This window comes from Quercus suber, unplaced genomic scaffold, assembly GCF_002906115.3.
Source record: "Quercus suber isolate HL8 unplaced genomic scaffold, Cork oak 2.0 scaffold_6, whole genome shotgun sequence".
NCBI lineage: Eukaryota > Viridiplantae > Streptophyta > Magnoliopsida > Fagales > Fagaceae > Quercus > Quercus suber.
Genome location: NW_027069472.1, coordinates 2,812,430 through 2,826,346, shown reverse-complemented (window position 1 = coordinate 2,826,346; position 13,917 = coordinate 2,812,430). Strand labels below are relative to the sequence as shown.

Sequence of the window (13,917 nt, the reverse complement as noted above, 5' to 3'; positions counted from 1 at the left end):
AAAAGAAAGAAAGAAAGGTGGAAGAGGGTGGGGGTGAAGTTGATTAAGCTTTGTTATTAAAGCTTTGACATTATGCAATTTAACTTTGTTTCAGTAAAAATATATTAGGATATTATTCTAAATATATCGAGAGTGGTTTTATAAAATACCATGGGCTATCGTGGTTTTACAAAACCACAGTTAAAATAATAGTTTGAACTTTTAGTTGAACAACGACTATGATCTAGTGATATTACACTAATTAATGTTATAGAACATGAAATTGAAGCCCTTCTTCTTGAAAAGTACTATGGAAAGCATCTCACACACTTCATCAATTGATACACATATATATGTATAGCAGCTTCATTACATCTAATATATATTCCCAAATCTCCTTTGATATGCACTTCTCCGTAGCTACTCAACTAGCACAATAACACACCAAAGCTGAAATGTCTTGTGCTCATGAATCAGAATGAGAAATACCTCTTTTGATGATTTGCCCCAATCTGAAAATTGAAAGGAGGGAGAATGACTCATCATTACATACTCATATTTTTCCCCTTTATCACAAACCTATATTACATGAGGCTTAGTCTTCAGCATCAAGCACAAAGACTTCAACAACCGTCACACACCAGGAAAGAAAAATACACCAATACATAAAATGATCAACATCCATAAACACATACTATATATGTATTATTCAATTCTATGTCCCATTTGAAGAAATTGCAGCATGTTCATATCCCACTTCAGTCTCCACTTCCCTCTTGTGGAAGTTCCTGTGGCAGCCACAGGCAGCACAAGTGAGTGCACCATTTGTCCCTTCCTCCCCACTAGCCATGAACTCCCTGCAGCCATCAACGGCGTAACCTCCGACACTAGCTGCATGATTCTTTTGGCACTCCGCATATCTCACAGTCGTAATAGTCTGAGCTGAAGTTGTTGAACACCTTGATGGCTCTTCTCTTCTCACAACTACCTGTCGCTTCCTCATTTTGCAGGACCCTAATTCTTTGTACCCTTTTGAAAGTAAAAGAGTTTGAGAAAGAGAGAGAGAAGCAAGAATTTGGTTGGTAGTGATAATGGACAAGTCCTAGCACTGCAACATATGTAGAATGTAAATGTTATATATAGACCAAACCCTTGTAACAGAACAGCTAACAAGCATGTAAAAGTATCAGTAGTAACTTTTTACTGTTGTTTTTGCTGTTAAGAAATTGGTTTTAATTCGTTACTCATTTCATGTGATTCATTTTTTACGGATTATCCATCAAATGGTAATTGAAAATTGATTGTCCAACTACCTTACAACTCATTAGTACAAAATAAGAATGATTCCAATACAGATAAGCCAAACCCTAAAAATCAAGAGAATGCTTTACTTTCCTCCTGAAATAGTAATTGGGTTTTTTAGAATGACCAGTTAATTAAGTAGCTTTTAAACCTAAAATGTGATGTGGCCCTTAAGTGATGCTAAAAAGGCAGGTTTTGTGGTGTGCATTTTTACGATAGGATGCCAGCAACAGTTGTTTAGCTTGACCTAAAAACATCTGTATGATAGCTAAGCTTGCCTAACCTGTACGAAAAACCATTACCCTTTCATTCACATGTAAGAGAATTCAATGTCATGTAGTCAACTTTGGTTTGAGCATTTGGCAATTGAAAAACTTATCTCTAAACTTCTACCTCACCTCTTTTTTTCGATGATATTGAAAAGTTAATTCATTGATACCTGAAAAAAACATGCAGCTGATGAGTCCATCAAGACAAATGTCTTTATATAAGTTTAAGAACCTAATGCCTAGTTCCTATGTAGAGGGTAGAGGCCTGTTCATATAGATACATAGTTAGTAGTTAATCCTAATATATAACATGTTTATTACATATCTTACAAGTTCAAGTTCAGAGGTTTCTCCACACACACACCCAAAAAATAAAAAAAGTTCATCAAAGAAAAAGGTGATCAATCACATACTTTTCACATAGAAGGATGACTATGTCAATTTGATGAAAAATGGACAACACAGACTTTCCTTGAACAAAGAGACTATCAAAAGTTAGAACACAAGAATTTCAAAAAGTAAAAAAGTATTAATAAAAATCATCATAGGCAACAATGGAATTATGTGAAAATTAATGACTTGAAGGGAATCATCACAAGGATCAAAACTCATGCCCTTGGCACTACCTACATTGCTCTTTTAGCAAATTCCTTCGTTTGAGTCCTTAATTAATCGCTTTTGCGAATTATAGTAATTTTTCGTCCTATTATAACTTTTAAATTAAAATTTAGAATAATGTCCTATCAATTCTAGAATGTATCCCAAAGACCTTAGGATTTGATTTTATAATTTTTTCAATTTTGCATTGTTTTTGCAAATTTTCCTAATTTTTTTTAGCCTAATTTCGTATCCAATGCAAATTAGGATTTTTAGTGTCTCCTAACAGCCTTAAGAATGTGGTTGTAGCCTTCAAGGCAATTCAATTTTTTATTAGTAAAATTTCTAAGAGTTTTATTTTCTAACTTTTTGGTGGATTCTAGAGTTATCTTTGTCGATTTAATGAACCTCTTGTAAATTAAAGGATTATCATTTTGAGATAGACGTGTTCTATGTTTTTTGAGTTTTTTTCCCTGCATCACAATCTTTAGGGTTCATCTATTGCCATATACTTCATGACCAATTGCTATCAAACAAGTCATTGTGGAAAATGAATGGTCTCAATTTCTTGACATAGTTCTTTGGGAAAATGAGTGGCTGCCGGGATCAATAAGTGCTATTACCTTTATTTTGCACTCTTTCTCAATTCTACTTAATCACTAACTTCTTGTAGAAATGTACCAATAATGCATCTAATTTGAATGGTGTTGCATATCTCAAGCTATGTCATAACATGTACCTCAATTTGCTTTGATGGCTAATCTTGTTCATGCATGTAAAAGGTTCTGATTTTAATTTGCAGCAAGTTATTAACTTAATTATTTGATATAAAATTATAACAATGTTTCATGCAATGTGATTTCTAGATAGTACATCACTAAAGTAATTATAATCATAGGTAAAGTCTAGTGATACTTTTACTTCGATATAGAAAAAGTGTTTAAAATTCAATTTGCTGTGTGCAAGGTTTGTGGATTTAGGGGTTCGTCTATGATTGGCTATAATATGAGAGAGAGAGAGAGAGAGAGAGAGATTGTACTTGGTTTGGGTGTACTGCGTTACATATTTAACATAGGATGCTCTACTTACTTTGTGAGAAAAAGTTTGCAAGTCTTCTTTTCCACCTTAGTCCGCAGAATATTGTGGTATTGTATTTTATTTTTAATATATATATATATATATAGATAAGAGAGGGGATTTAAATGTTGGACATTTCTGTTAAAAACATAAAAAAGTATCAATTGAATTGTAAAGATCTTAATAGTTTTAAAGCAATTTTAATATTACGTATATTTGTTAGATGAAAAATTAATATTAAAGGTACTACTAATATATTATTAAAAAATTATAAATTAATGTGGTAATAAATGTGATTAGTATCAGTTTAATAACATAATGAATATATATATATATATATATATATTTTATGATTAGTTACACATCAATTTATCAATTATGTAGTAGAATTTTAGTATTAAGATATTCTTTCTTTTTATTTATTACTCCCTCCGTCCCTTTTTTTTTTTTCCTGTTTGAAAAGTCAAATTTTTTAAGGGAATATCATTTATTGTCTTGTCTACCTTTTAAAAATGTATAAGTTTCTAAAATTACCCTTAAAAAAGTTATCAAAAAATTGAATTAGTAAATTAATAGAGGTATAATAGGAACATTAGTAAATTAATGACTTTTATTTTTAGAAATATAACAATATTTTAGAACATTTCAAAATAGAATAGAGGACAAAAAAAAGTGGGACAGAGGGAGTATTATTTTTGGTATCTGTTGAACCTACCGTTATATTCTTTCCTCCACATTAAATTCTCTAGAATGTCTTGGTGTTAGGAAGATCAGATACTTGCATTGAATTTAGATCCTAAAGTTTTTATCATTTAAAACTATATCATGAAATTCTTAGAATTCTAACTATTCATGATTAAATTAATAATTCATATTTTACCGCGAATCTAAAATAAAATTGCATGTTACAGTAGCTTCTCATTACAACAGATCAGTAACCAAAAATAAAAAATAAAAAAAAATAATTCGTCCCCTGAAACTGATATGATCATGACTAAAATAAATGCTAGGATCGTAAATGATGCTAGTATTTTTTTACATTTAAGCTGTGTATCTTCATTAATCCTAATAACTATAAACTAATTACAAACGGTTGTGTTTTTTTAGTTTTTTACAAGTTATTAAATTTGAACCCTAAGTAGGGGTGCACAAGTGCTCCACAATTGCTCAAGACATCTATGGATCCTATTTTTTAATACCTCTTTGAAAAAAAAAAATTATAAAATTATAAACTGCACTCTCTAACTTTGTTCAAATTCATTTCAATCTTATAATTTTTACTTTTATTAAATATAGTCTCTATTTAATTCTATCACATTATGACGTTGGATGTCTTAGAAACATGTCTTGGAAATTCAAAAAGTCCTAGAAACAACATTATTTTGGAAAATCCAAAAATACCAGAACTATTACATTTTCGGACACTAAAAATGATAGCCCTTCTAACAAAAGTGGATGGAAAGATTACATTGAAAAAGTATGAAAGTGGAAGTTATTGGACAATCAAGAATTCTATCGTCGACCTACGGACTTATTGAGAGTTCCTATTTTTTGAATACACTCTTTAAAAATTTAATAAAAGGGCGCCAATATCCTTGTTAAAAAATAAATTGTTAACCATAAAATCAATGATTTTTTTTTTCTTTTTCTTTTTGGTGTGACTTGAATTGTATAAAGTAAGGTGTTTGTTTATGTTTAGACCCCTTGAAAACATATTAGTTTAATCTAATTAATTAGCTAAGTAGTTACTTAGGTTAATTATTTAGTTCTAGATTAAAAAAATGCATACAATCATATCATCTAGTGTGGAAAAATAAATAAGACAATGATATGATTACCTAGGAAAACCAATAGAACCAATCGTTTCAAAGTAAAAACTTAAGGAGGATTTAACCTAGCTGTCGTCAAGGTAAACAAATCCACTATGATAGAATGAAAGATTACAATAGATTTAAACCTTAAATCTAAAGCTATCTCAAGTAGAATTTACTAACACGACTACGTGCAACTCCGATTCTATAGACTCTTCTATCTTAGATTTGTTGAAACAAAACATGCTTTAGGGTTTCCTTTAAATACTCTGTGAAATAGATTTGAAACTCTAATCACTTAATGAGCTTAATAGGCTGATGGGTTTTAATTAAATTTTGTAGAACCTGTCTTTCGATCGGTTGAACCTATTCTCTCAATCGATCGAACCTGGCATGTTTCAAATTCTTCTTTCTACAACTTGTTTGTTTTTGTGTTTTAACTTGTAATAGCTTGAGTAATATCTAATAAATTCTATAGACTCTAAGATTTATATCTAGATGAGTTTGTGTTTACGGTTTGCTAATTTTTCTAAATTTTTAGAACCTAACATAAGCTTAAAATACCAACTCATTTTCATTGCTAGCTTATGTACATAGGTCTTTCTCAAAAAAGAAGAAGAAGAAGAAGAAGAAGAAGCTTTTGTATAGTTTCTTAAAATGATACTTTTATTATAGGTGCAACTGTATTTCTAAACTTGCTTATTAAAAAAAAAAAGGTTCATCCAAACTTTCCCTACACAATGAGGTATCTAGTTTCTTATCTTACTTTATATGCATTACATATTTGTTTTTTTCTTCTTGATTTTGTAAAAATATTCGTGAACGATGTTATAGCCAACAAAATGAAATCATGTGCTCCTAGATGTTTCTTTGCTTTTGCAACAATGACTGATTTTTAAGTGCAGAAGTAAGCTAAAACCCCCCACCAACATTTCAACTTTCATCGACATTTAGTTTGGTAATGCTGGCCTATGTGATTGACAGGAGACACAATTAAAAGCTTTTGCCATTTTTGGTCATCATAGGGAAGATTTTGCTCAGTGAACAGCCTGCATGGAGTGCCCAACATATTCGTCTCCATTTTCCTCTCTTTTTCTTTTCTTTTCTTTCTTTCTTTCTTTCTTTCTTTTTTTTTTTTTTGGCATCCTTATCAATAAAGTCTTTTTTTTTTTTCTTTTTTCTTTTTTTGCTTTATAGCTAAACGATCATTTTTAGTGAAGTGATATGCCAATACCTCAGTGAAAGGAAAAAAAAAGGTACTAGTATTGTTATGAAGTCATTGCTTAACAACCTTATCTTCCTCAAAACAAACATCATTGTGATATGTAGTTTTAACCTAGATGAATATCTTTGTCATCATTTGGAATTTAACTCGTGCCAATTCATTCCATTTGGGTAACTGCGCGCTAACTCTTTGGTGAACTGTTCCTGATACACGTTTCAAGATTGTGGAAATAACGTGAATTAAACCCTAAGGCTTTGTTTTGGTTGTGGCATGAAAAATTGAGAAATAGAATAAATTTAGTTTTTCCTCATGTGTATTTAGTTGGGAAGATAGAAAAGTGAATGAATGGAAAATTCTTTTATTTGGTTGAGAAGATAATAAATTTCATTTGTATAAATTTAGTATTATAACCACTACCAAAAAAAAAAAAAATTGATTTTTTGGCATGTCAAAACCCTTGAAAAAAGAATGAAAATTCATTGAAAAAGATTTTTTCAAGGGTCCGGCTGACCTTTGAAAAAAATTTTGTCGAAAATTTTTTTGATGGCCTTCATGACTCTCTAAACAAGTGTTTTTTTTTAAATTTTTTTTTTTTTTTTTTTTGTAAGGAGCCCTATTACATAAATAACAAAATTTTAATAGTTTTTAAGAAAGTAATTTTTTTTAAAAAAATATAAACTTGAAAGCTAACACAACTAATAAAACCTTGAAAAAAAAAAAAAACTAATAAAACAAGGTAGAGAAATATCATTGAAGAATTACGTAGGAGCTTGAACGCAACAAAAAAGTTTTACTATTAGTCTGTTACTGCAGTATCATATATATGAAGGAACAAGTTTAATAGTTTTGTTGTTTTATAATAAAACATGTCGTTTGATTAAACAAAACACAATTTACACAGTATAACAGTATGTACGAATTAAAAAAGGGTAGATGAGTAATTTTCTATCTATCCTCTCACCTCTCCTATTTTCTTCCCATGGGAGATTTGATTTGGTGGGCCAGAAGGTGAAAACATTTGGGGACCCACCAAATTCTATCCCACTTTTCCCTTCAAATCAAACAACTCAAAAACTAATTTTCCCCTCTCCTCCCCAAAATCACTCCAACCAAATAGACACCAAATGTTCTATTACAAATGGTGCAGGTAAGTTTATATCCCATAAACCATGGTCAATTGGAAGGTTGGTTTGGAACTTCAACATGCATGCACGCTTTAATCTAGGAATTAGAGTTGGTGGTTTGATGTCATTAACAAATTGAGTACGGGGCACTCTTAAGAGTATCTTTTGTGGGGGAAGATATTGAGAGAGAGAGAGAGAGAGAGAGAGGATCATCAGAAAATGAATAATAAGAGGACAGTTGGGATGGATTTGAGGGTTGACGAGGACTGCAGTATGATTGTGTACTGGGAAGATAAAGAAAGATGAGGCCTTCTGCTTCTCACCAACCCAACCCATTTGATAGGCCCACAGTAAAAGGCCTACTGATTATGGCTTTTGGGGGCCCTTGGACAAAAGCATCTTAGGCTTCTAAATCACACATTTTCCTTTTTCTAATTGTGATGAAAACTGAAGAGTGACCTAAGTAAGTCACTTATCAAAATGAATAAATGATCAATAATACAGATTAAAATAGAAATGTTTAACTTATTTAAGGAAAGGTGGTGCTGATTGATGCAACTTGACCCATTGAATTCTTATCCATGTAATTCAAATCATATTGCCCATTAATGTTTAGCACTTTTCTACTTCCTCCATGCAAAAGAAAGCACCTTTCGAGCTTGGACCACAGAATTTTTGTAGTGGGTTAATTAGCTGATATACTTCCAAATTGTAGGACGGACTTGTAAATGTCTTTGGTACTAAGGTAAAATGAAATCTACTGCATCCATTGTGAACTGGAAACCTAATCCCCAGGAATACAGTTGAAGTAATGCTTTACACCATTATAAAACAGGTTACTTAATAAAATAATTGACAAACTCAAAAAGCCAATGTAAAAATTGAATTTTTGTATAAGTTTAGCTGCAAGAGTCACATGTGATTTTTAACAAGAGTAATGTTAGGTGTAAAACAATTTTTACAAATTCTTAAGATAGTTAGTTGTAATTGGTGTAACATCACTTTCGCATGAATCTAATGCTGACATCATCTTTATCGTGCACCATTACAATATCCCAACTTAACCATTAATTATGAACCAAGCTGTATAGAAATTTGTGTATCACAAGACTTATTACTTTCACAAACAAGAATGGCACTCCCACAACAGCACACTTACGAATCAAGTCGAATACTTATAGCAAGCAATTGTATATGTAATAATCGTGCAACCTCTATATACAAATAACAAATTGGATCCTCTCCATTTCACTTGGAAAAAGAGAAATTATTTTATAGTGCAACCTCCATATATAAAATGGATCATCTCTATTATTCAAAATTTTAAATAATGTGATTTTAAATAATGTGATACTCTATACAGGTTAAGTCCATAAAATAAAATTTGAATTGAGAAATAAACTCTTTTCATTTTATTCTCTATATTTTTAGTGAAATGGAGAAGATCCTTTTTCCATAGAGATTATGGTATTCAGTATTCTCTTCATCTCCATTTAATTTTTTTTTTTTTACTTTCTTCATGAGAGTGTTAAAATATTAGTTTATTAAAAATTGATGATGCCGAAAATATCAACAGTGAGTTGCACAATGCTCGTACCCTCGAAACGACACCTGCACAGAGAAAAGAGGACCTAACAGAGAGCACCGGTGTGGTGCCGGCCAAATACCCTCCGAAGGTCAAGTTAGAAAGAATACTCACAACTCTAGAGTGCTAGAGAGGGTTAATTATGCGTACCTTGGCTTGTGAGGGTATTGGGGCTTTTATAGTGGCTTGAGGTTGACATCCCTTCCTTGGCGCGGAAGTCTTTTCCTTATAGGACTCTTCTTTGACCGATCTTAGGTACATTTTTCGAGCCTTTTTGGAAGAACCGGTAGATGCGGTTCCCCCCACTATCATCCTTATGTCTCCGATGGGGGGTCTCGGACGCTCGTTATCCCGCCGGGGGGCCGGCTCTTGGTGATTATGATCCGTTTTCTCTTTGTTGATGAATTTCTGCAACTTCCCTTGTCTAATGAGGGCCTCAATCTGGTGCTTTAGATCGTAGCATTCGGCCGTGTCGTGGCCATGGTCTCGGTGGAAACGACAATACTTGTCTCGCGACCGTTTGCTTGGGTCGCTCTTTAGTTTTCCCGGAAATGTCAGCTTCTCCTCGTCTTTGATTTGCATCAAGACTTGGTCAATCGGGGCGTTCAGGGGGGTGAAACTTGTGAACCTTCCACTTGGGGGTTTTGGGCATCTGTCGTCCCTTCTGTCCCCTGTCCTTTGTCTTTTCTGCCCTTGGTCATGGCGCATGTCCGCCTGGCGTTCTCTCTTCTTGGGCTTTTCTTCCCGTGCGAGCAGCGCGTCTTCCGCGTTCATGTACTTGGTGGCCCTGTAGAGTACTTCTGACATGGTTTTGGGGTCGTTTTTGTATAGCGAGAACAAAAACTTGCCCTCCCGCAATCCGTTCGTGAAGGCTGCCACCAGTATCTTGTCATCGGCTTCGTCAATTGAGAGGGCTTCCTTATTGAAGCGGGTTATGTAAGATCTTAGCGTCTCGTCTTCTCTCTGCCTGATGCTCATCAAACATGCTGTGGACTTCTTGTACCGGTGTCCCCCTATGAAGTGTGAGGTGAACTAAGCGCTTAGTTCTTTGAAAGTGCTGATGGAATTCGGGATCAGCCGACTGAACCAAATCCTCGCGGAACCCTTCAGTATAGTTGGGAAGGCCCTGCACATGATTTCGTCCGGCACCCCCTGTAGATGCATCAGGGTTTTGAAAGTTTCCAGGTGATCAAGAGGATCCTTCATCCCGTCATAGCTATCTATATTTGGCATGCGAAACTTGTGGGGTAGGGGGAAGGAATTCACGGCAGCAATGAAGGGTGAATCGGTACGATTGACCAGATCGTCAAGGTCACTTGAGACTCGGCCCTTGAGGGCGTTCATCATGACCTCCATTTGTTCCCTCATTGCCTGCATCTCGGCGGCGATATGTGGTGGAGTCGCATCCGTGAGGGATGGCATGCTCACGTGCTGCCTCTCCGGCCTACTTGGGGCGTGGCTGCCCTCAGGTCTCTCCTGATTCCTGTTTGGAGCGCTAGTCCCTTCCTGATCTTCCGGTTGGCCATTTGGTGCTGCATCCTTCTGGCGCAGCTGTTCTTCCAAGTCGAGGTTCCGTTTGGTAAAACGCTACACGGCAGCACCGAGAGTCTGAACTTGTCTCTCGAGGGCAGTCGTGGGTGGTTCCTCTCCTTGTACGTCATTAGTAGTTGTCATTGAGCGAGTGAGTACCATGCAACCCTTTAGTCCGAGAAACGATAATGTGGCTTAATCACTTAAAAGCGTTTCCCACAGACGGTGCCAACTGATGATGCCGAAAATATCAACAGTGAGTTGCACAATGCTCGTACCCTCGAAACGACACTTGCACAAAGAAAAGAGGACCTAACAGAGAGCACCGGTGTGGTGCCGGCCAAATACCCTCCGAAGGTCAAGTTAGAAAGAATGCTCACAACTCTAGAGTGCTAGAGAGGGTTAATTATGCGTACCTTGGCTTGTGAGGGTATTGAGGCTTTTATAGTGGCTTGAGGTTGACATCCCTTCCTTGGCGCGGAAGTCTTTTCCTTATAGGACTTTTCTTGTAGAATCCTAAACGTGATGAATAAGTCTCCTCCTTATGGGAAGATTTTTACCAATTATACAAGATTTCCAGAGTCCTACTAGCGCAAGGACTCTATTTGGGCTTTTATGAGAATGGGTCAAAATATCCCTCATTAGGGGCTCAGCAGGCCCATGGATAACTAGCCCACCATTCGTCACCCTGTACATATCCGGCCCGTTCACATCAGGTCCGTCCACAGGGGGCCCGTGCAAATTATGGATCCGTTTATTCGGGCTTAAGAGATACTTTCCCCCTTTCAAAAATTATAGTTTTTGGGGAAAGTATATGATTGATTCCTAAAATTTGGATCACTTTTTATTTTAATCACTAATTTTTTTTTAATTTTTATAAATGATTTTAATAATTGAATTTTGTAAATTTCTTTTTAATCCTACAAAAGATTGTTAATTAGTAATATAAAAAGTTACTCATTCTGTAACCTTGCCGTTATAATGAAGCATCAAGTGACTTAGTAGAATTTTACCAAAAGTAAGAATTATAATGACAAGACAATGGAATGATTAATTTGATACATTTATAATTTTTTAGGATTAAAGGAAAATTTTCAAAATTGAGGAAGAGCATCCACGTCCATGGAGCTAAAAATTTTAACATTTGACACTTCAAAAAACTACTTTATTTATTTTAACACACAATTTCACAGCACACTCTACATCAATGGTCTTATTTTTACCATCAGCCAAACACTACTCATTTTTTTTATATTAATTTATTTATCACTTTCTCTCTCTTCCTCACTGCCATGAAACCCAACTAAGTGATAAAATAATTTTTTTATACCTTCTTTCTACAATGAACTGATAGTCTTGGTAGTTCACTGTAGCAAGAAGGAAAAAAAAATTGCCTTTGGCTCCACCGATGTTAGGCACTAAAAAGCTATTTTACCACCAACAATGATGATACTGTTAACCTTACCTAATTTTAGGGCCAAACATATATCTTTATAAAGTTTTTTACTTTCTTATGGTGTACTAAATGTGTATATATATATATAGTATTTGTATTAAACGATATATTGCTCTTTGTATAAAATAAAATACATTTTAAAAGATAACTATATTTATATCTTTTCATTAAAAATTGTGTCATTTCAAACCAAGACATCTACACTAGTGGGATGGAACAAACGGTAGACAACTTTCATTAAAAAAATATATAATGGTAGACAACTTAATAAAAGAAAAAAGTCATAAGGCTTACACTTTAATAGGGTTTCTTTGATTCTTTACATAAATTAACACCTTTTTTATTTTTTATTTTTTAAATTTAATGTTATAACAATTTGATGATTGGAGAAGTTAAACCTTGGACATCTTTACTAAAAACATCAGAAAGTATCAATTGAGTTACAAAGTTTTGCGTAAGTTAACATTACATCTTTTTTTATATATTTTTTTTAAAATTTCAATTTAACACTATGTTTGAGAGATTAATGGAATGGATACATCATAAAATAATGGAATGAAATTTAATATTGTGTATTTTTTCTAGTGTGTTTGTCCAGTTTGGGAGTTTGTAAAATAAAGAATTAAAATAAAGAAATATGTAATTTTACTATTATATCCTTCACATTTGTTTGTTCCTTCCCGAAATAGGCATATCAAAGTGGTATTTCACATATATTTCATTGAAGTAATCTATGTCCTTCTCATTTTTTGGAATATTTTTTTATTAGAAACGAATGAAATGAAATGAGCATTCCCTCTTAACAATTATATTCATTCTTATCAGGTTTAAAGTTTGTGCTGTGTATTCAAGAGTGAAACTATTTTGGATATAAACTATTGTTCATTTTTTTAAGACATTCTCTCATCTCCTCGCGTGTGTGTAAAAATACTTAATATATTCCAATATATATATATATATATATAAATATTCATTCCTATCAAACTTTCAAATAGGGGTGATGATGGATTATTTTTAGAAAATACTTTTCAATCTATCAAATTCTGTTTCTTTCCTTTCTATCATAGGGTTATAGGTAAGGGAAGTTGTACACTCATCATAGTCTCACATTAAATGCTGATTAGTCATATTTCTCGTTTACCTGATGAGAAAGAAAATTGCAAGATCACTAATCTTTACTAAGTTCAGGACCACTTAATTAAAAACTTTCACTGATTTGGTCATAAGATTTGAAATAGATGAAGAAAAAAATGTAGAAATATGGCGCAGAGAGATTATGAAAAAAATGACTCTCAATCACATAGTTAGTTAATCGCTTTAATGACTTGCATAGATTCATGTACATTAAATATTCCTTTCTCTATCAATTACGCATCACTAGCCTCAAATTCAAAGATTCTTATTCAATAATACAATGAATTGTAAAGATTTTTTTTTTTCTTTTTCTTATTCTCGATAAACTTATTAGAAATCGAATTTTACACTAGACAGAAAGGAGATGGTAAACGCAAAAAAAGAAAGAAAGGAGATGGTAGGTGCAAAGTCATTTGCTATATGATCCGCTGTGAGACATTATAACGTTGGCATGACATGACTCCTCACACAAAAACAAATAAATAAATAAAGGAGGAAGAAGTTAATAGGCAACAAAGAAAAGAGATTTGATGGATCTAATTTTCCACCTCTTTACATCCATATTATTCAAGTAAATAATTTTAGAAACCACTTTTGCTGCGTTTTACACAACCTCCATATTAGGGCCAAAGATCTATTTTTTCTTTTTTTTTGGTTGAGAAGAAGGGCCAAAGATTAATTTGTTCACAGCATATAAAATTTGCTCAAATAAAAAAAATCCTAGCAATTTTATTTTACTCCAAATTTTAAGTGGTCAAATATAAGAAAAAAAGACGCCATAGTTTCCAATTCTATCTTTTATATATGTATAACAACAAAAAAATTTGT

General features: G+C 33.3%; 2 protein-coding genes across 2 annotated transcripts; both read right to left on the bottom strand.

Moving 5' to 3' along the window:
• Positions 1-285: 285 nt before the first annotated feature.
• Positions 286-1,111, bottom strand: LOC112022191 (mini zinc finger protein 2). The gene has a single exon (XM_024054769.2). It carries the CDS (start codon positions 980-982, stop codon positions 695-697), a length of 288 nt encoding a protein of 95 aa, XP_023910537.1. The 5' UTR covers positions 983-1,111; the 3' UTR covers positions 286-694.
• Positions 1,112-8,382: 7,271 nt separating this feature from the next.
• LOC136067687 (uncharacterized) lies at positions 8,383-9,947 on the bottom strand. Its single transcript, XM_065773883.1, has 2 exons — positions 9,229-9,947; positions 8,383-8,443 (listed from the first exon to the last, which is right to left on the bottom strand). Exons 1-2 carry the CDS (start codon positions 9,945-9,947, stop codon positions 8,383-8,385), a joined length of 780 nt encoding a protein of 259 aa, XP_065629955.1.
• Between the last annotated feature and the right edge of the window lie 3,970 nt (positions 9,948-13,917).

Excerpts from the sequence above, each read along its gene's own strand:
- LOC136067687 (XM_065773883.1), bottom strand. The coding sequence starts at position 9,947 with ATGAGCATCAGGCAGAGAGAAGACGAGACGCTAAGATCTTACATAACC. Across the intron at positions 8,444-9,228 it reads TCCAAAAAGGCTCGAAAAAT|TTGGGATATTGTAATGGTGC; the intron begins GTACCTAAGATC and ends TTAATGGTTAAG.
- LOC112022191 (XM_024054769.2), bottom strand. The coding sequence starts at position 982 with ATGAGGAAGCGACAGGTAGTTGTGAGAAGAGAAGAGCCATCAAGGTGT.